The following is a 22,340-nucleotide window of genomic DNA, read 5'->3' as shown; positions in this document are numbered from 1 at the left end:
TATTTTGCTTTACCAACTGTAATTCTGTATACATTTGTACTTTTATGACTGTAAGCCGGATAGTTGTTTTGTGGGAAAGTTTACTATCAACACAATAGGCCTGGGCAGTTATGGTGACAAGCCAATGATAAAGGCTGCAAGCTGGACTGGTCTACTCAGAAAAGGTAACGTCCGATGCCATAATCCTGACCTGTTTCCTACAAAAATGTATAACAAAGGCAGTAGGTCTGGCTTATTTAGTATGAAATGCATTTGTTAAAGCCAATAGGCCTTTTACAGTGGATCGTTATCACACTGTGCTACAGGCTGTAGACGGGTATCTTGCTACATGAAAATTCACAATTACAGTACAAGGAAAATATTTTGATGTTGGTCACCTCCTCCGACAAACCTTGGGTGTATACAATTCTCATTGTAATAATCCTATGAAGGCCATTTTGGAAGAGGAGCTATATTATTAGGCCAGCTGCAATTTTGTACATATTTTTAATTGTATATGTTTATGCATGATAGTTGCCATCTTAAGCACACTTCAGTAGGTCTGTGTTAAATGTTTTTTGTCTTTATTTGTTCATTGCGAAAACGTATCAAAAATGTAACCTTTACAGGCAAGCATTTTAGTGTTGATTACCCCATTTAACAAGCCATGGGGTAGAAGATTTATGTTGTAATAACTCTTGCTAAAACCTCTTCTAAAGGTCTGACAAGCTTAGTGGTCTTCTAGAATTTGTAATAAAAAAATCATTAACACATACAAATAAATATATATACATTAACATGCATAGAGCGGCTTTGGATCAGCCGTCTTCTACCACTTGTCGGCATGGGTGTCATTTACAGCGTGGGGCAGCCCACTTCTGCCCCATGCGCTCTATTTTCCTTTATGTGAGAGCATTTGTCTGATCCCATGTGCACATCCGCCTGCAACTGTGTGCGCCTCAGTGCCAGGGCAGGTGGGCCAGTCCATTAGTTTTCCATTTTATCTTTTATAGGTCCCCTTTCATTTCTGAACTTCTTGTTTTCATTTTGAGACCATGCTACAACTTACTAGATAGTGGTGTTCGACTATTTGCTCATTCCATCTTCAGTACACAGGATGCTGGAGGGTCACTGAATCTAAACTTGGCAACAATCATGGAATAGTACTGTAATAGTGTATGACTGTTTTAGCAAACACAATAGTTCTAAATGTGGCACCCATGTTGGAAATAAAAAGATACTTTATGTACAATACCATTGCAAGATGGCCACCCGTTGCTTTATATACTTTTATTTGTTAGTCACATCCTGTATGCTAGTACAGTCCGAGATTACATTTACGACTCTTACCAGGGTGGAAAAGAGAGCTGGTGTAGCGAGAAAATGCCCACAAGTGTACACGTGTGTGAGCGTTCCCAAACTTCCTAGGCAAACGATTCCTTTGAACATCCCCTTCCCACCTCCTGAACGGCATTTACGGTTGCCGAATGTTTTGCACTTGTGGCAGAGATTTCCATCCCCTTAAATGGGTTTACACCTATCAGGATTGCCTTTGTGAATTACTGCAGGCATAAAAAAGGCCCATCTGGACCTAAATCTACAATTATTACCAAATGTACCCTTGTGAAAAGGGTGCAGTGTGACAAGCAGCATCTCTAGAGTATATCCTTAAATAGGAATGGGCATTTCATATTCTAGTTGACATTACAGGCGAGAGATATACTTTGACACTGTGTTACTCCGGATCCAAAAGTTTTTTTTATTTCTTTACAAACTAGGTCAAAAAGTAAGAGGGTAACAAGAGCATCTTCCTTCTACATCTCTCCCCTCTTTCATGTCACCTACTGGGGTGCGTATGTGTTGGGCTATCTGCTATGAACTGTGCTTAATGAGAGAGACAAAAAAAACAAGTTAGTTGCTTTTGGTAGCAATCTATATGGTGGATACTCTAACCGCAGATTCCTCATCTTATGAATACTCCCCAAGCTCAGAATGGATCCGTAAACTTTAAAGCAGCACTCCTGCACACCAGTAGGTGGCCTCTTGCAGCTATGCACCAACAGCATTCCGCTCTGAAAGTGATGGGCAGAGCAGCATACAAGTGCCACTCGTGCGCTGATGGCAGTTGGTTTCTTAGGTTGTCCGCTCCCTCAGATGCTTCGCCCAGCAGCAGATTGTCAAGAACAGCGTGCAAAGTTCGCGATTGGGGCAGTGTTGGATTGTAAAAAGTCCAGTTCAAAGAATGGAGAGGTAGGAGGTTCAGTGAGGATTAGCAGTTAGAGTACCCACCAGAAAGATCATTACCAAAAGGCAAGTACCTTGTTCTTCTCACCACATTTTCCTCACCTTGTGAATAGATACAATAGCAGTATGCCCCTAGGTGGTGGGTCTGTGAACAGGCTCAGGTCAAAAGGTCCGGCAGAAATTGCTCCTCTCAATGTACTTGACTTTCGAGACTGTAGTGCTTCACGAACCTACGTATCCACACCCACGTAGCCTCCTGATATGTCTCCAGGACTGGTAATCCGGGTGCTGGCGCATGGCAGCAGCATTAGCTATAGTGGGAATGAGCCCGGCAGCTTTCTGGAGGCTGCTTCTTCAACAGTGCTTAACAGATCTTTATGCAGAGAACAATCCATTGGCAGGTGGTCCGTTTGTGCAGTGCCTTGCTGTAGGAAACTTGTGCTTTCCGCAGGGTCACCCTAGACTTTTCACCTTTAACATGACCCTACATTTTAGATAGCTGTAGAATTTTGTGCACTTTAAAAACGCTAATCAGTGATAAAGTGCCTGTGCCCACTCTTCAACATGGTGAAATTGGGATACACCTGGTTGGAATATTTAACTTACTTGAAAGTACCTAGTATATAATACATGTTTATATGCATCACCACGTTATTTTGACAAAGTACTGCTGTGATATGTTGAGGAAGCGAGTGATGTTTTTTAATAGCTCTTCTATATTGGGGTCATGAAACGAGGATCTAGAGAAGTCTGCACACATCTGACAGCACCGCCATAGTGCACAATAAGCAGTAAGCACAATAGAACATCCCACCCCTGGCACTTGCCTAGCCTAATGTGGCCTGGCCTGGACAGTCAAGTGCTCCTGACCTCAACCGTCCCTAACTGGCTTCTAAGGTGAGGCTGGCGTTGTAGCCTATGAAGGCTGGAGCTCTGCTTTAGGCGGGACCACTTGAACTATGTAATTCAGCTGTGTTTTCCTCGTCATTGATTTGTGTGTGATCCATTATCTGCTGCTTCATTAGCCACATTTAACAAACAAGACAGAGCCTGCATGGGGAGCGGCTGGACGGAGAGGGGGCTAGACTGAGCTCGCTCACAATGGGGTAAGTCAGTGCCAATGCGGGGGGGGGGGGGGCGGGGCACAAAACATAGCCCAAAGAAATTAAGGTGAGAAACTTGAATATAGTGAGTGTGCAGAATGCCAGTGGGAGAGTAATGCTAGATGATGGGAGTGGGTGACCAAAGGGAGTACGAATGGAATCAGTGAAAGAAAAAAGAAATAGAAAAACAAATCTATTTCTTAACCTTTGGTATAATCGCGGCACCCGCTCTTTACTTTTAAAGTTATAAGTAAAGCGATTATACCAAAAGTAAGAAATAGATGTTTTTTCTATTTCTTTACCAAGCGCGTAATAGACACCAATGATCCGTGGGCGGAGCAATGCGCCTGCCTTTGGCCAATAGCGTGCAGTCTTTCATTAAAAGACGCACACTAAGGCCAATGGGGTTGCTGAAAAGGAAACGCACACGCACGAGCATGTGCGATTCCTAGGTCAGCTCAGATTCCCCGATTTTCCCTCACTAAATGTCTCGTGCTGCGGAAGTCGGATTTTTTGAAAAGTATTAGTGAAATAATACTTTTAGAAATGTACTTTTTCACTGTAAAAGGCCCCTAGAGGCCTATTGCTTTTGCTTTTCCACTTCTGCCAGACAGTAATTAGCATCTGAATAGACGCAAATGAGTGAAATATGTCTCCCAGAATTAAACAATTGGCTGACCTGAATAGGCAGGGATGGGGAAGAGGTGTGGCGCAGCGGCCAGGGCAACTGACTCTGGAACCTGAGGGCTCACGGTTCGATCCCCGGCGGCAGATCAGCCCAGCACCATGTGACTCTAGAAAATAGCTTGCTTAATCTTCCCGACGGCCCCCAGTGCCTTGACACCCTGGTGTAATTTTTCGCTGTTAGAAATGGGATTTCTGGCTGGCTAGGGCATGCGCCTAAGCCAGGCAGAAACCCCCACTCTAGTGAGGGCAATGGAGTTACACGCCAAAGATAACCCCTGCTCACCCCCATGGTAGCTTGGATCGAGCAGTCAGGCTTATCCCAGAGGCAATGTGTAAAGAGCTTGCCAACACACACACAGCAGCAACACTCTAGGCACACCACAAATGAACTCTTGACACAAATGAAAGTTTGACTCTGTTGCTTTTAATAAAATCCTAACTGATCTTAACCCTGAAAATATATTCGCGTCCGCGGATATGGATGTGATGGCCAATGCCGCTAACGACTGGCTTTTTGAAGCCATACATACCTGTCTTCCCACTACCCACAAGAAAGGGATAATTCATAAAGCCCCCGCTCCTTGGTACAATGAGACGCTCCGCGTGCACAAATCTAAATGTAAGAAATTAGAACGTTTATGGAGGAAAGACTATTCCCTTATATCTGGTACTGCCTATAAAACAGAGCTGAAATGTTATCATAAGGCGTGCGCTACAACCAGGGCCACCCACGTCAATAAGACTATCAACGAAGCAATGAACAAATCAAAAACTCTGTTTCACGTGGTGAAGGAGCTTGCTGGTTCACAGACCACGGCAACACCTCCCCAGTTATCCAGCATGAAATGCGATGAGCTTGCCCAGTATTTTACTTCCAAAATTTCTAATATACATCAGGACATTTCTGCTCAAAGCAACCTAAATGTTTCTACGACTTCTCCTCCGACTAGGGAAGATTCTGTCCACCCATTGGTATCACCTTCGTCTCAACTGTCGTTCTGGCCTGATCTCTGTCCGGAAACTCTGTCAGAGAAATTGAGCAGAGTCAAGTCAGGATCTCCGCTAGACCCTTTGCCCGCCCCGATACTACGCTCTCTGAATTCTCCACATCTTTACACTATTTGCAAAATGTTGAACCACTCGCTGGGTATTGCAACCGTTCCCAGCTGTTGGAAGCATGCTATGGTCACCCCGCTCTTAAAGAAGCCGCTGGCGGATCCTAAGGTAACCGCCAACTACCGTCCCATTTCTCTATTACCGGCATTTTCGAAAATTTTGGAACGACATATACATGTACATCTCTCAAAATTTGTAACAGATAACAGCCTTTTACATCCATCCCAGTCCGAATTCCGCCTTGGCTTCTCTACGGAGACTACCCTATTGGGCGTTACAGACAATCTGCGCTTGCTTTTGGACCGAGGAGAAACAGTTGCGCTGATCCTACTTGATCTCAGCGCAGCTTTTGATACTGTGTTGCACAGTATCCTTCTCAAATCCCTCGCTGCCATCGGCATTGGTAATAAAGCCTTGGACTGGCTCGCATCCTTTCTGTCTGACCGTACTTTTCAAATCTTTTCTAAATCATCCTCGTCTAAGAGCTACTCCTCCCCCCATGGTGTACCCCAGGGATAAATCCTTAGTCCTCTTCTTTTTAATTTATATGTCACACCTTTGGCCTATGTTGCACAATGTTCTGGTTTAAATCTTTATTCTTACGCCGATGATTCACAAATTGTTTTTTCACTATCTCAAATTGATCCCACGGTTCCTTCCCCTTTGCAAACGGGACTCAGCAAAATATCTGGATGGATGAATAGTAACCTACTCAAGTTAAATGGCGACAAGACTGAGGTCTTGGTCCTTGGTAACAATCCCAACCTCTGGAACCTAAGACATTGGCCTACCAGCATGGGTCCCCTACCAATTCCATCTGAACAAGTGCGAAATTTGGGAGTAACTATCGACAGGGGACCTCGAGGCTGGATTACGGCAACGTGCTCTATTTGGGGTCTGCCAAGGCCGTCACACGGCGCCTTCAGCTGGTACAAAATGCCGCAGCTCGGCTTCTCTGTGGCTGCCGGAAACGTGACCATATCACAGAACGCCTGAGAGAGCTGCATTGGCTCCGTGTTGAAAATCGTATAAAGTTTAAAGCTTTGAGCTTTAAGCACAAGATCAAAATCGGATCAGCTCCCCTCTACCTTCAGGCCCTTGTCAGCCCCTACCTTCCTGTTCGCTCACTTCGTTCTTCATCCCATCATCTTTTCAATGTACCAAAGTTTAAACTTACCAGAATGGGCGGTAGTTCCTTTGCGAATCTAGGACCCAGACTGTGGAACTCACTTCCTCTGGCCATTCGGATGGAAAACTGTCATATGCAATTTCGCAGAGCGGTGAAAACCTGGCTTTTCGACCTCTAATTCTTCTGCCTGATGTTGTCAATCTGTCTCTTAGCGCCGGGAAACCCTCATGGGTAGCTGTCGCGCTCAATAAATTCAATTAATAAATAAATAATAAACTCCACACAAGGTTATATCAAAAATAGCCTTTGTATTAGAATAGTAATCACACAATATACACTGTGCCAACTGGTACTAGGCAATATTTACAGAAGATTATATACACATGACAAGGCCAATTGGACCACTGTCAGAACCATCACAAAGTGAATATAGTAAATGTAGAACATATAATAAACGTAGACCACAACCAGTAATTACTGGCAAACACTGTACTCAGCATCATCTTGCAACATAAACCATATTATGCACAGTATCGCATCAGGCGTAAAATACATTATGCTCCAACCTCATAAGCTTAAAAGATATTAGACCATAACCTCCTAAGTATGACTCACATTAGGGGCATAACTCTCAGTAGAGGATAACCTCAAAAGCATAAACTACAGTATGCAAATACCCTCATACATAAACCACATTTAGAGACATAAAACAGGGTGCATAAATCACAGTACATGAATCACATTTCCTGCGCACCACATAAATCACATTAGGGCCTGACCCCCTATCAACCTAACAGTCCCCCTGGCCAACTGGCCTTCTCAGAGGGCTCACATGCCCTATGTCTAAAAATGTCAGGGCGGCTGCCAAAGCAGCAGAATCCACAAGTGTGCAATTGCGCTGGGGTAGAGGAGTGTATCTCACCACTCCTGTCTCATTCAACTATGCCCCCAAAAGAACTGATGGCCTAAACGTTGCAGCTGATGCTAATTGCCTTGTAGCTGTGAGCAGAACGTTGACCTGGGCACTCCCTGTGCTCTCTGGACAAATAAACAAAAACGTTGCAGATGCCCACGCTGGTGCGGCACAGCTGTGAACAAACAAAGTAAAGGGGCCCTGCCCTCGGGGCCTCCACTGGGGCTCTCTAACTAAACTGCCTCCATCGTTGCAGCTGCCCTCTGCCAGGCGGGCAGCTGTAAAAAGTCCAAACAAAAAGGAGGAAGGCACGACTGGCCCTCAGGACCCCCACTGGGGCCCTGGAACTACGATGCCCATCGTTGGAGCGGACCGCAACCGCGGGTTCACTAAGGAAAGAGGCTTCGTGCTGCACAGCCCAGGTCTTTCTCTTCCTCATTAGAATATAGCGCTCAAAATGCGCTAGATGCAGCAAAAAGTCTTTTAAGGTCCTGGAGATCATGGGGCAATGCAGGGCCCAGGGAGGGAAGCCTTCATGGCGATTCTTCCTGGGCCCCAGCAGCAGCACGCCCCAGCAAGGTCAGGAACAGCACAAAAGCACAGAACCATGGGTCACAGCCCCTATATTTATACCACACAAACTCTTTGTCTGCAGTGCAGGGTATAGGGGAACCAGATGCAACTGGTTAAGGGGGGCATTGGAAAAGTGGCATTTGTCAAATAGTCATAATAAATCTGCGCCCACCATTGCGCCGCATTTATTATTACAATTCCATACACACTAAGCTCCCATTTCAGGAATTACCACGGACACTCTAATCAGGGAATCCCCAGTGCATTCCTATAGGAGGGCAGGCCAATCTCACCAATGTAACACAGAGAGCACACGCAGAATGCCAGAAAGAAAATAGCCTGACCAACATGAAATAGAGTGACCACTTTCGGCAGAAAGGAATCTTTGGTCCTCAACACCAACTTATCTGCAAAGAAAGCTGTATGAGTGGGTTGACAAAAAAAGCCTGCAGATTGGTCACACACCTAGCCAATGTAATGATGATAAGAAAGAACATTTTAATCTCAGAAGCCTCAAAGAACCACATTTTAGTGGCTCAATAGGGGTGCAGCTTATTAGAAATTGAGTGCATGCATGAGAAATGTTGCTGTGATATTGATTATCAGTGTTGTAGTACTCTACACAACACAGACTGTGTATAATTAAATTCATCTCATGATAAATTGGTCATGGACCACCTTTGTATTCCTATCAGGGATACTGGACATCCTCAGAGAAGCCTGGGAGAAAAAGATGCGGTTAGACTCACGATCTGGCAGGGTGGTGGGAAAGGCATTGGGATTAACCTTACTGGTGTATGCTTGCACTACCAAGCTCTCTGGTGTGGGATGTTGTGCAAGAAAGTCCGAATCGCCTGAAAGGACAATGGGCATCAATCCCTCCTCTGGCATTGGAACTGGCGTAGAGGTGAAGGCGACTGTTGAAATGAATAGTGCCAGATTCTGAGACAGATTTGTGGAGAACAGACAGCACCAAACGTGGGTACGCCAGTGGAAGTCCAACTGGAGGCCGCCCTGATTCCTTGGGGCCAAAGGTGCGCCACAGGGAGCTGGTAAAAGACCGAATATGAGCAGCACGGAACCCCATAAAGGCTCCACTTGCTATGATGTCATGAATAGCACTGGAAATTATGGCTATATCAGGACTAGACTCTGAATCAGCTCCAATGGAAATGGGTGACACCCTTGCACTCTCTCTGGAGTGCGAGAGTGGCGGAAAGGGATCGATTCCAGCTCTGATTTCTTATGCTTCTTTTTTTAAATTAGCCAAAGACTTTGACCACGATGATTATCTGCTGTGGGAATGATTCAGGGAGCGAGAATGGGATATTCTAATCGATTTCATGGCATGGAGTCTTCCGATGTTTGGCGACACACAGCTTTCCCTCGCATGTACCGTACGGCCATTGGATTCATTTGGGCACAGTCATCGCCCTGGAATCGTGCGCTGACCCCAGTCACCACATACATACATCGTGAGAGTCTGTCACAAACATTGGTCTGTGACACTCTCTACATGGCTTAAATCCTGCTGTCATAGGGAGTGACATTTTCTCTGGCACACTGGTAAAATCTTTTAAGAAAGAGTCCTAAAAAGATAAAGGAGTAACTCAGGGTCCATGTCTGAAGGTGCAGAAAGAAAGGAACAGTCATCAGCACGTATGGTTGGTGCTTAGATGCAGCGCCGCTTATTACTTCTAGAGCCGAAATAAGTCGGCGCGCAGTAGTATTGCTTTAAAGTTTCCAGATCCAGTCTGATGCCTGGGGAATATTCCCAAGAAGCAAAATCAGTGGTTAGAAGTATTTATCAGAATAAGCAATTCAACCTAAAGAAGATTCAATTCATAGTGTGAAACTGTTGAGCTGTAATAATTTTGTCTAGAGGCACACCAGGAAAGAAAGACACCAAGACACATCAGGAATACTGTTTACAATACTCAAGAATATGTGGGAGAAAATGAGAAGCAACAGCAGAAGAGACATGAAATAAGATGTCAACCATCTGCCATGATATAAATCAATGTTAAAATTTATTATGTGATGAATCAAGTGGCTGCTGTTCGACTTAGTGTAAACGAATGTCTATTATGTGGAAAGAAGTACATTGAAGTGTATATGGTAAACAACATTGCAAACTAGTTCAGAGAATAGTATACAACACTATGCTTTCAGTGATATTGACTTAAGTGTAAATTCATATGCAAATATGCAATGACAGAATATATGTTTTCCATGTTCTAATTGGAGCAGAATAATGAACACTTACAGCCTACTGTGCAAAATGCTGTTGTGACAATCTTTGGTTTCATTAAAATGTCGATTTGCCATTTTCATACTACATGTAATGTTAATTGCTTACAAATAAATATATAATCTGCTTTGACTTAATGCGTATTTTTTATCACTGCCTTACCATCAATATTGATCAATGAACGGATGTCATCTTGATGGTCTGAGAGACATTTAATTTTGTGGACATCCCAATTTTCGTCTTCCTCTGAGGGTGCTATCAACCTAAAAATAACTTGGAAAAACAGGAGAACATTTTTAGCTAATTACACAAAATATTCTGTTAGTAGCATAAGAGACAGTAACGGCAAACTGGATCTTAAACTCCTTTCACCACAGAGCCCAGTTCAACAGGGATATGACTGTGATTCTGCAGGGCATACATTACAGTCCCAGTCAGAAAAGTGTTCAATTGATTCACCCAGCTTCAATGACAGTATTTAGGTTCAAAAGATTGTATAGGTGTTTATGCAGTTACCATTTGGTACAATATATTCTGGCACACTTGGTGCTGACCTCTATGGTCTTGAGTTCTTTTTACAGCACTTAGAAAGACACATATTCTCTTGAAGATTGTCTTTTCTGAGGTGAGGACATTCTGGTTGGCTTTAGAATGGCTTCAGCAAATATGTATAACACAATTTTTACTCATGCTTTGTCGAAAACATGCTTTTGTTTTAAAGGATTTCATATGCTTTGTTTGACATCGTTTGTGTTTTAGTACACACATCAATGGAAAATTGTCACTTTCAATAAAAACACACACACATGAAGTAAGTTGCCCCAGCTGTACTCCAGGATAACCCTCCAGTACAATTGTATGTGGACTCATTTTACTCAGTGTTTTAGCCAAAGAAAAGATAAATGGCGCCTGGAGGTAAGAAATACATTAGAAATAAGTAGAGATGTGGACTTAAATGGTAACCAAACAGATGGTAAAAATGGAGATTAACACATCATTTTTTTAAACTGGACCTTTTGCCTGCAATAATAATAAAATCTTAAAGTGGCAGTAAGTCGTAAACTACCTTGATCGTGATAGAAATGTCGTTCTTTGTGAAAGCAGTTCGAATTCCTTCCACCCCCATCTCTCCAGCAAGAGTCACTTGATACAATTATTCAGAAAGAAACCTGTTGTACTAATTTTGTCAAGTACATGTTTAACAATTAATTATAAATCAGTAAATCTACTCTAACTGTAACCCTTTACATCCCAAGAATCTAGCCTGTTGAGTAGGCAACCTTTTAATATCTGTAGTTAGAAACTTTGCAAAAAGTCAATTATAGTCTCACTTGAAAGGTTAGACTACAGATAAAATTAGGTTTGGCGTTGACAATTATAAGAAGATGGAGTTTTACGGGAGAAGAGCTGCCGTGAGCAGCTAGCTGTGCAAGCTCCCCGTCTGACTGCGAGCCCCCAGACCTTTTCGGCCACCAAAGCTAGTGTTAGAGGCTAGCCCAGGTGCACCCGGTCTGCTGACACTCTGGTGGGAGCCGCAGGTAAGGTGGCAGGCAATTGAGACCCATAGGAGGCTGAGGAGATCAAGCGTGGGTGGCTCCCTGGCAACAACAAAATGCCGGCCTGTAGTGGAGCAGAGCCCACCCGCTCGTCGTCGCTGTGTCTGAGGCAGGCAGGGTATGAGCAGCAGGATCAGCTGCGACTTCCTCTTCAGGGGAGATCCCTCCCACCCGTGCCCGGACCGTACAAGGTGGAATTGGGCCAATGCTCTTAGCCCTTTGATTGGAGATGCGTATTTGTTGTTGGACGACTGGAGGAACCCTGGCGGGCTTCAGCTGGGCTGCTGGTTGGCTGGGGAGCGCTTCTACTGCCCATATGGCCCTCACTGGATAGGGATTTTAAAAAATATATATTTTATTAAACTTAGTGACAACCATACAGAAATGGCCGATTGATAATATTAACTGTGGGTCTGCCGTTTGTAATTCCCGCCCCACGTCCGAGAGCCCCATTGCCGTGGCGAATTCTGCCGTAAGTTCATTCGGTCTAGCTCCCGGCCTCTGTGGGTGTCTATCAATCGTATCATCCATCGTCATATTGTAATCTCCACCCATAATCAAGGTACCGTCAGGAAGTCCGGTCAGCACGTAACTAAGGTTTGCCAAGGCTGCCTTACCCAATGTTGGTGGCAGGTAGAGGGAGATGACATTAAGTGCTCTTCCCTCCCACTGGTCTTCTACCACAGCAAATCGCCCCATGAGGTCTGCCCATGTCCTATGCACAATTAGGGGTGTATTTCTTTTCACCAGGATACCCGTACCTCTAGAACCAGTGGTGTAATCTGCATGGACTAGAAATGTATATCCCCATCTAGTTAGGGCCTTGCTTTTGTTTCCCGCCAGGTGGGTTGTTCGATTTCCATTAGGTCGGTGGCTGCCCAGATGTTTAATAAGCCCAGTTGTGGTATCAGTCCTACCGTCTTTCCCAGTGTAGTCTGTATATGATTTGTGGCTACCTCCCAGAAGCGATGGACCACCGGACACTCCCAAAGGGCATGATAGAAGGTAGCCGGCTGTCGGAAGCCCTTCAAACAGAGGTCGACCTGTCTTGCGCCTATTTTAGCTAAGGTTATCTCGGTCATATAGGACCGATGTAAAATCCTAAGCTGTATCAGTCGAAATCTAAGCGTGATGGCTGCTTCCCTAGGTGACATAAGGGCGATCGCCAATCCTCCTCATCTATCGGTCCCAAATCTCTCTCCCACTACTCCTTGAGCTTGCCAAAACTGTAAGGTAGATTGTTACTAAGTTTCTTGTACGTTAAAGATCTGGCTTTAGAATGCAATGGCCCATCTAGCAAGTGGTCCACCAGTGGCGATGAGTCCGGTATGTCCTCACAGCTTAAAAAAGTCGCCTGTAAGGCATGTCTCATTTGCAGGTATCTAAATACCTCCCCTGGAGCCATCCTATAATTCCTCTGGATGTCCTCTAATTTAAGTATCAAACCCTTTTTAACTAGATATTTCACCACTGAGATTCCAATCATGTCCCATCTACCAAACCCTGGTTGATAGAACAACATGCCCAATTTTTGAGTATACCACAGTGGTGTCACCTTGGTGAGGGTGTTAGCCTAGCCCAACCGTGAGTTCGCCTGGCACCAAATCTTTATCGTGTGTAATGTTGGACCGATGTACCTCTTTTTCTTAGTGTGGGAGTATAGGGCCCCCAAGTAGCCCGGGCAAACCGTCTGCTACCTATCCAGGGAATAGGCCGGGTCAGTAGACGGGAAATATATCCAATGATTCACAGCCACCAGCTGCGAGGCCCAATAGTACAGCCTGAGGTCTGGCAGTGCTATTCCTCCGTCATATCAACTTTTCGTTAGTTTTTTCAATGCCACCCTAGGGGCCCTGCCATCCCACAGCAGCATTTGTACCTCCCCCTCCACTGCTGCAAAGTATGTATCCGGGACTAGGTTTGGGCAATTCTGAAGGATACAAAAAGAGCGCAGGAGCGCCAGCATTTTGAAGAAAGCGGCTCGGCCCACCAGACATAAAGGTAATGCTCTCCAGTGCTTCACTTCTGCTCGCAGCCTAGCCAATGGGGGTGCCAAATTACGACTATAGAAAAGAGCTGGGTCTGGTGTAACAAAAACTCCCTAGTACCTAAATCCTTCTCCAGCTACTTCTATTTTGCAGTTGGTGGGGAGACAGGGAGTTTGTCCCTGAAGCATAAATTGCACTGACTTGCACCAGTTGATTGCATACCCCGAGTACTTCCCGAAGTTTGTAAATATACTCAGAACAGCGAGTATGGATTTATAGGGGAGGCAAGATATAGTAGGATGTCGTTGGCATATAAGGATACTCGATCCTCCTGATCCGCCGCCGACCGCAAGCCTCACACAATAGCGTCTCGACGGATCCAGGCTGCCAAGGGTTCTAGCATAAGGGAGAATATCGGTGGGGATAGCCGACATCCCTGTCTGGTGCCTCTTCGCAACGTAAACGCCAAGGACGTATTGTTGTTTACTCTCACCTGTCCCTGTATGTCAGTATACAACAGTTTCACCCAACCTATAAATTTGGGGCCTAGACCAACTCTGGTGAGGACTTCAAATAAATATGGCCATTCTACGGAATCGAATGCCATGGAGGCATCCAAGGACAATATAACTGCGTCTTCTTCCAGAAACTCTCTGCGTGCCATGGAGGCATCCAAGGACAATATAACTGCGTCTTCTTCCAGAAACTCTCTGCGCGCCAGTACGTTATGGAGACGGCATATGTTAAGGTTTGTATTTCTCCCTGGCATAAAACCAGACTGATCTGGGTGTACTAAAGAGGAGATTACTGTTCCGAGTTGTGTAGCAAGAATCTTCGCTAGAATTTTTGCTTCCACATTGATTCACGAGATAGGCCTGTACGAGCCAATTGTCTACCGGTTTGCCAGTCTTGTGAATAACAGCGATAGTAGCTAGACGTTGGTCTGCCGGCAGCTGTCCCCTCTCATAACTTTCCTCGTACATAGCACGTAGGTGCGGGGCCACCTGAGAGGACATGACTTTTAGGAACTCAATGGGGGTACCATTCAGCACCATCGCCTCCCCAGACTTAATTTGACAAATGGCTTTCTTAATCTCCTCCCTTGTCAAGTCTTCATCCAGCGTGTCCCTATCTAGTTCCGAAAGGGTCGGCACGCCGCTATCCAATAGGAGCTGACGTGAGTCTTCTGTCGTGTACGTAGTAGAAGGAGAATATATTCTTTCTAGGTGGTCTGCGAATGCCTCTGCGATGTCTCTGGGATGATTAAGTACCTCACCATTTGGCAGCGTCAGTCTAGGCACCCATCTTGTACCCCTTTCCTGCCTCTCCAACCACGCTATGGTCTTACCTGCCCTATCTCCCAATACGTACCGCCTATGTTGGGTGGCACGATGTTTAGCCACCATGTGTTCTCGTGCCTTGATTCTGTACTCATCTTGTTTCAAGGTCAGTCTCTGGTATGTATGGCTTGAGGGATTAGTCGCTTGGTCTCCCTCTGGCCTTTGGAGTTCCTCCTCTATCTGAACCAATATTTGGTCGCCTTTTTGTAATATCCCCATTTGTAGGGACAAGGCTTGCCCCTTTAAAACCACTTTATATGCTTCCCATATGGTTTGTGCAGAGTCTACCGAACCTAGGTTTTCTTTAAAGTAGTTCCCCGTTGAACACATAGTTCTTCTTTTTCGTCAGGTATTGTCAACAGCCATGAGTTAAGAACAAGAGTGGTACGTGCCTGGTGTTCCCAGTGTGTAAACTCAATCCCAACTGGGGAGTGGTCAGAGATACCCCTGGGTAAGATCTAAGGGTGTCTAAAACCACCTATTGAGGCCGTGTACGTTAGAAAGTAGTCTACACGGAAAAGACTTTTGTGCACGCTAGAGAAATATGTGTATTGTGGGTCTGCCAGTTGTAATTCCCGCCCCATGTCCGAGAGCCCCATTGCAGTGGCGAATTCTGCCATAAGTTCATTCGGTCTAGCTCCCGGCCTCTGTGGGTGTCTATCAATCGTATCATCCATCGTCATATTCTAATCTCCACCCATAATCAAGGTACCGTCAGGAAGTCCGGTCAGCACGTTACTAAGGTCTGCCAAGGCTGCTTTACCCAATGTTGGTGGCAGGTAGAGAGAGATGACATTAAGTGCTCTTCCCTCCCACTGGTCTTCTACCACAGCAAATCTCCCCATGAGGTCTGCCCATGTCCTATGCACAATTAAGGGTGTATTTCTTTTCACCAGGATACCCGTACCTATAGAACCAGTGGTGTAATCTGCATGGACTAGAAGTTTGTGTCCCCATCTAGTGAGGGCATTGCTTTTGTTTCCCACCAGGTGGGTTTCTTGCAGGAGCACAAGGTCTGGGCAGTGTCTCTTCAGATATTGTTGGACTATTCCCCTTTTTATTTTATCCCCATCCCATTGACGTTCCAAGACAGGACAGAGAGCGCTAGATCCCTGTCATCCCCCATCCCATAACATAGTGAAATTCGCAATACAGAGGAATACATGTCATGGAGTACCAATTGAATGTGAGCAACTCCTCTGTGCGTGTGCCCTCCGCATCCAAAACCAGTGTGAAAATTGGCATGAACAAGATACAACAGCTACAATTGAAGTCACAGTAGAAACACCCCTCCCTCCTCCCGTCCCCCCCTCCCTGACAGTGGATGTAAAAGTACCCACCCCCCAACTAGGAAGAGTGCCTATCTCCCCCCCCAGAATGCTGAAAGAGCACAGGCTTAGCCAGTCCCCATCCCTGCTAGTTTCATGTTACATCGTGCATATTACAGATTAGCCTTTGTCCGTATCCTATGAGTGTCCCGAAAGGATCTCTTACCGTGAGGTGTAAACTACATAAACATTTGACAATCAGAGCTTTAGCCAGTCACAAATGTACATCAACCTTAGAAATATATACACCCCACCCCAGCAATACTTGCACTTCCGTAGAGCCATTTACCAGCACCCCGTATCGCCAGGCACTATTCAGTCTCCATCTGTTTCTCACTTCCCAGATTGGAGTGGCTCCCAGCAGTCCGTCCATGTTCCCCCTCTGCTGTTTGGGCCCGCCAGTACGATCTCTTCTCTGGCCCCCCACCCTCTGCCATCCCTCCAGCCAATCCCAAACTTCCTCTAAAGACGTGAAGAACCATGTTTTGCCGTCTGACTCCACTCTGAGCTTTACCGGAAAGAGCATGGCATATTTAACTTCCCTGTCTCGAAGCTCCCTCTTCACTGCCTGGAAGCTGCGGTGCTGAGCCTGGACTTTAGCTGTGAAGTCCGGCAAAAATGTAATCTCACTGTTATCTATCTTTAGCTGCGGGCTAGATCTCGCCGTCTGCAGAATGATGTCCCTTTCACGATAATTAAAGACTCGAGCGATATGGGGTCTCGGGGGGGGGGGGGGGGGAGGGGGGCTTTGGCCTGCCTCCCGGCACTCTGTGCGCACTTTTGATTGAGAAATAGCGTGAAATATTCTTGGGTTGTAAATGTGTCGTTATCAGATCCTCCACATATAGATCAGCTGCTGGCCCTTCGTCTCGTTCTGGAACACCCAAAATTCTTATATTATTGCGACGTGCTCGACCTTCATAATCGTCGAGTTGTTGTGCCATTTACTCCTGTTTAGTCTGTAAGTCAGCCACCTGCTTTTGGAAATGGGATGTATCCGTTTGCAGCGAAGTAGTGACAATTTTAAGTTCCTTTAATCAATCGTCCATTTTACGAAAATCTGCTCTAATTAATGAAACCTCTACTGTTACCGTTAATCGCTGCCATAACATCATGGAGTGTCGGCTCTGACCCGGATTTAGGGCTCTTTGGTATCTCGGCCTTCTCCATTTGATGTGTGTCCCTGTCATCCGCCGCCTTGCCCCAGGCGAACTTTGCAAGTTTGTTCTGTGAGTTGGCCTTGGGGCCCCTGCTCGTTGCCATATGTGCACTTCGGGGTCTTGTAGATTAACGACAGGATGTCTCAGGGTAATACCTGCCGCCTACCCAACAAGTCTAATAGTCCTGCCTGTGGCCTGTCAGGGTTCCCCCAGGTCCTGACCTCCTAACTTTGCCACCCCTAGACTCCCCTCCGTCTGAGGGTCTGTACTGCGCACCGGCAATATACGACAACAGGGTGTAGGGGTGTCCCAGTAGTTTACCTGGTACACGCCAGCTCCTCCAACTATTTGTAAAGTGCAGGGTTGCACACCTCGGCCATTAGTGCTGACTCACCTGCTCCATATGCGGTTTATACCTATCCCGATGATCGCACTGGCGACCACAGGGTGCAAAAAATGTCCTCACTATGCCCAATCTGGGTGCTGCTGCCCCTTCATAACTGTGTTCCTCCGTCAGCGTAGTTATCACGACTCCACTACCATCAGTGCATACATGCGTGCTCAATGACCGCCAGGGCCTCCACTCTGCGTGCACAGACTTCAGTCCAGTGTCTATAAAATCTAGATGACCACCACTCCGCGTGTCGGCTGCTTACAGTCGCTGCCTAGCCATTCAGTGGCCCCTATTCTCTTACGCAGGGGCCAGGAGTTAAGTCCGGTCGGGATCCAGAGAGGGGGGGTAACACGCGGGGGGAAACAGGCCTTTACTTCTGGGGAACTGTCCCCTGCGTCCTCCGATCTGTATTCCTGTCCTCGTCGAACACCAGGCTCTCCCCCCACTGTGCGCCTCCGTTCAGGGCCTTGTTACCCATCTAAATCCAGTTGGGGCCCCAGCAGTCCCTCAAAAGCTGGGGCCTCAATTAGTAGATGTCTCCCAGGGGCACCACCCTCGTTGCCTTTGTGTCTCCGCTGCTGCTGCTCCGGGTGTCGGGTCTGCCTTTATATCACCGCCAGTCCGAACTCAAGGTCCCAATCCACCGCAGGCCACTCTAATTGCATTCCGTCTCCTTTCCAGGCTCCTTAGCCACTTGAGCTCGGCCTTCAGAAGCCGGGGCCTCAATTTTGGAAGGCCGCTGCGGACTTCTCCCTTCATGTCTGCCAGGTCCGTCTCGTCCTGCTGGTCCACGCCTCTCTCCAAGTCCTGTAGCAGCTGGGAAGCAGCGCAGCAATGCCACAGGACACTGGACTTTATCTAGAGGCCCCGATAGCGCCATTTTCGGAGCCGGCGTCTATTCGCTTTTCGCCTCGGTCTGGGGTCCCCGACACCGCTGCAACTGCGGTTGTTCACCCTCCACTTTAATGTCGGCTCCGCTACACTCTCGGACCGGGCTTGTTAATAGCTGATATTGCAGGATTATGGAGGATAGATGGCAGGGATACGTGAGTGTAGTGCATGCGCCACTTTAGTGGTCTGATGATCTGTGATGACCCTCGATCACCACCATTGTGTACTGATTTTAGTGTGCTATGTTACTTTAGCCTTAATGTAGGATGGTCTTGCATTAGAATAATCTTGCCAAAGAATAGAAGGTGTGGGATGTCGAGGTGCAGTGTTGTTGGTGATGGTGCACACAGGTGCTCCATAGTGGATACTGAGGGATTAAGGGCATAGTGTTATTTGAGTTAGGTGAATTATAACTTTAGCCTATTGGCTTTGACGTGGTATAATAGTATTCTGCTTTCCAAGTAGTAGAGGCCTATGCTTGAGCAACTCCATATTCTAAACTGCAGCCATCTTCTGAGCCACTGTAGGTGAGAGGTGATATTTGAGATTACATGTGTTGTTCACCGGCAGTGAACCAGAGCAGACCAGTCCTTATCAGGAGGAATGTGCCTTCTTCGCATTGGCGCCAGAACAAAAGCTTGGCCAGCTGCTGTTGGGTGCTTGGTGTGGAAAAGTACAGGAATCTTTTTTTTTTTTTGAAAACTTTTTTATTGAATATAAAGAACAAGAAAATAGAGAAACAAAAGAAAACAAGGCAGTCCAGTACAAGCATGTCATCATGTGGTTTTGCGGGGGGGTACAAACGTAAAGCTAACAGTATCGCATTCAAAATATACTGTGGGATGGGGGGAAGAGAAGGAGAACAGAAACAATCAGTATATCTATACTTCTGCGGAGGAAACATCAGGTTGGGAGGAAGACAAGTCGGTATCAAATTCCGAAAGGGGGGGGGTACATATATCTCCACGGTACGCGTTCCATTGAGTCCAAATTTTCCCCCACTTGCCAGGTCTGCCCCGGGAGACATACACAGTCTTTTCACGAAACATGGACCAGTCCATGTTCTGTTGCCATGCCAGAACCGGAGGAGGCCTCTGAGCGCCCCAAAGCTGGGCAATGTCACGCTTGGCTATCATGTTACCCAGTGTCACCCATCGAAGCTGCGCTTGGGTACAATCATTCGGTTCCCAAACATTCAACAAGCATCTCCGCGCTTCAGGCTTCAACCGCACACCCATAACCTCACTCATTACATCATGCACGCGATTCCAATAGTGTAGTACAGCAGGGCATTCCCAAATGATATGTAGGAACGTGGCCACCATACCGCAACCACGTCTGCACGATCCATCCGCCGAGAATCCCATGCGCACCAGACGCGGACCAGTCACATATACCCTATGAAGAATTTTGAGCTGGACAAACCGAAGGCGTGCCGGAATAGCTACCTCCTTAGGAGAAGAAAGCGCAGCCTGCCAGTCCTCATCATCCAGCTCCAAACCATCACTAGTCCACAACTCCCGAAGGCTATCCAATAGATCAATCCTAATATTGATTAACTTTTTATAAATGAGGGAGATCGTGCTATCAGGGACATGCCCATCCAGTATCCGATCCTCAAGCGGGGACGCTTCCGGAACATCCGAGCCCAGGGGGAAAACAGACAGGACCGCGTGTCGGACCTGCGCATATCTAAAGGATTCTCTATCATTCAGCCCATATTCAACTTTAATTTCATCAAACAACTTGATCCTACCCTTGATCCATACATCATCAACCTTGCTGATCCCAATCATGTCCCATCGATCGAACCCCATCGATCAAACCCCTTCGACCGCCAGAGGGAGCCAAGTTTATCCGAGGCATAAAGCGGCGTGGCACGGGTCAACTTATCAGCCCAGCCTGTAGCAGCCGTGGCCCGATGCCACACCTGCACGACTGTTTTAGTGGGCCCCGTAAGTGACCCGACGGTCAACTTCGCATACAGAGCCCTGTTGTAGTCACCACCGGGCAACAACCATTTATCCATCGCAAAGGCCGGATTTGGCGAAGGAGTGTAGGTGCCATGATTGATGGCCCCCAGCTGAGAGGCCCAGTAGTAGCGACGGATGTCAGGGAGAGCGATGCCACCATCGTACCACGGGAGTGTAAGCTTCGAAAGGGCAATGCGAGACCGGGCCCCCCATAGCAACTGCCTCTGGAGGCCCTCAATCTCCCGAAAATAGCTAGCCGGTACAACATCGAGCGTATTCTGAAGCGCATAGAGAAATCGGGGGAGCGACATCATCTTAAACAACGCTGCTCGTCCCAGAGGAGAGAGAGGAAGCCGACTCCACGTTCCAACATCCGCACGGAGGCGCTGGAGGGGGGGCAGCAAATTGCGTTTATATCGAAGTGCGGGGTCCAAGGTTATAAAGATCCCCAGATACCTAAAACCCTCCAGCGCCACCGAGATGGGACAGCCACGTGGCAAAAGTGGAGCGTCACCGGAAAGAACATAAATACAGGATTTCGACCAGTTGATAACTAGACCGGAATTTTTATGAAAGGAAGTCAAAACATCAAAAAGGACGATTAACGACTTACGAGGTGACGTAAGGTACAAAAGTATATCGTCTGCGTACAGAGATATCCGATCCTCAAAGTCCGGGGACCATCTAATCCCCCTCAAGGACGGTTCCCACCTCAACCAAGCCGCCAGTGGTTCCAGAGCTAGGGCAAACAAGAGCGGGGACAAAGGACAACCCTGGCGTGTCCCCCTACCAAGAGCAAAGGGGGTCGAGGCCCGCCCATTCACCACCACCCTGGCTAAGGGGTCAGCATAGAGCAATTGCACCCAGCGAATAAAGGCGGGTCCAAAACCGAATTTACTGAGGACCGCCCAAAGATAAGGCCACTCGATCGTGTCAAACGCCATGGTGGCGTCCAAGGACGCCAAGATGGCCGGCTCCCGCAGAGTCCCCGCTCTCGCGAGGACTCCATGCAGTCGCCGGAGGTTAAGTGCCGTGTTTCGGTGCGGTATAAAGCCGGACTGGTCCGGGTGAACCAGATCGCCTATAACAGACACCAGACGATTAGCAAGGACTTTGGCTAGGATCTTAGGTTCAGCATTGATCAGGGAGATAGGTCTAAAGGATTCACAACGGTCACGCGGCTTACCCTCCTTATGGATAACTACTATGGAGGTCAGTCTCTGGTCCGGAGGTAGAAACCCCTCCTCCAGTGACTCCAAGAACATCGATCGGTGATACGGCGCCAGTACATCCGTCAGAGCTTATAAAGTTCAATGGGGAGCCCATTCGGGCCCGAGGCCCGCCCCGAGCGAATCGAGCGGATAGCGGTCGCAATCTCATCCGCAGTGGGCGGAGCTTCCAACAGATCCCTCTCTTGATCAGACAGGCATGGGAGCGAGATATGACGTAGAAGCAAGTGGGAGTCCCGCTCCGGCCGATCGGACACCGAGGAGTACACCACCCGAAAATAGTCAGCAAAGCGCGTCACGATTCCAGCTGGATCAGTGACATCCACACCATTTTCATCCACCACAACAGGAACTACCCGACTCGCGCATTCTCGCCTATCCAACCAAGCCAGCAATTTCCCAGCCTTGTCACCCACATCATACAGCCGCCCCTGCCGTTCACGACCCATCTCTTTCGCAGCATCAGTCACCAGCGCTCTATATTCA

At 47.1% G+C, this 22,340-nt stretch overlaps 1 protein-coding gene across 1 annotated transcript in view; it reads right to left on the bottom strand.

The window, feature by feature from the left end:
* The window catches only part of WDR41 (WD repeat domain 41), a 497,424-nt gene that overhangs the window by 189,714 nt on the left and 285,370 nt on the right, over window positions 1-22,340 (bottom strand). Inside the window, exon 8 of the mRNA XM_078675219.1 lies at window positions 10,158-10,268. Coding sequence (XP_078531345.1) covers window positions 10,158-10,268 — 111 coding nt within the window. The remainder of the gene's footprint in view (window positions 1-10,157; window positions 10,269-22,340) is intronic.

Source organism: Lissotriton helveticus, chromosome 2_1, assembly GCF_964261635.1.
Source record: "Lissotriton helveticus chromosome 2_1, aLisHel1.1, whole genome shotgun sequence".
Classification (NCBI taxonomy): Eukaryota; Metazoa; Chordata; class Amphibia; order Caudata; family Salamandridae; genus Lissotriton; species Lissotriton helveticus.
The sequence above is the reverse complement of the archived record's forward strand: the minus strand, read 5'-3'. Positions and strand labels throughout refer to the sequence as shown.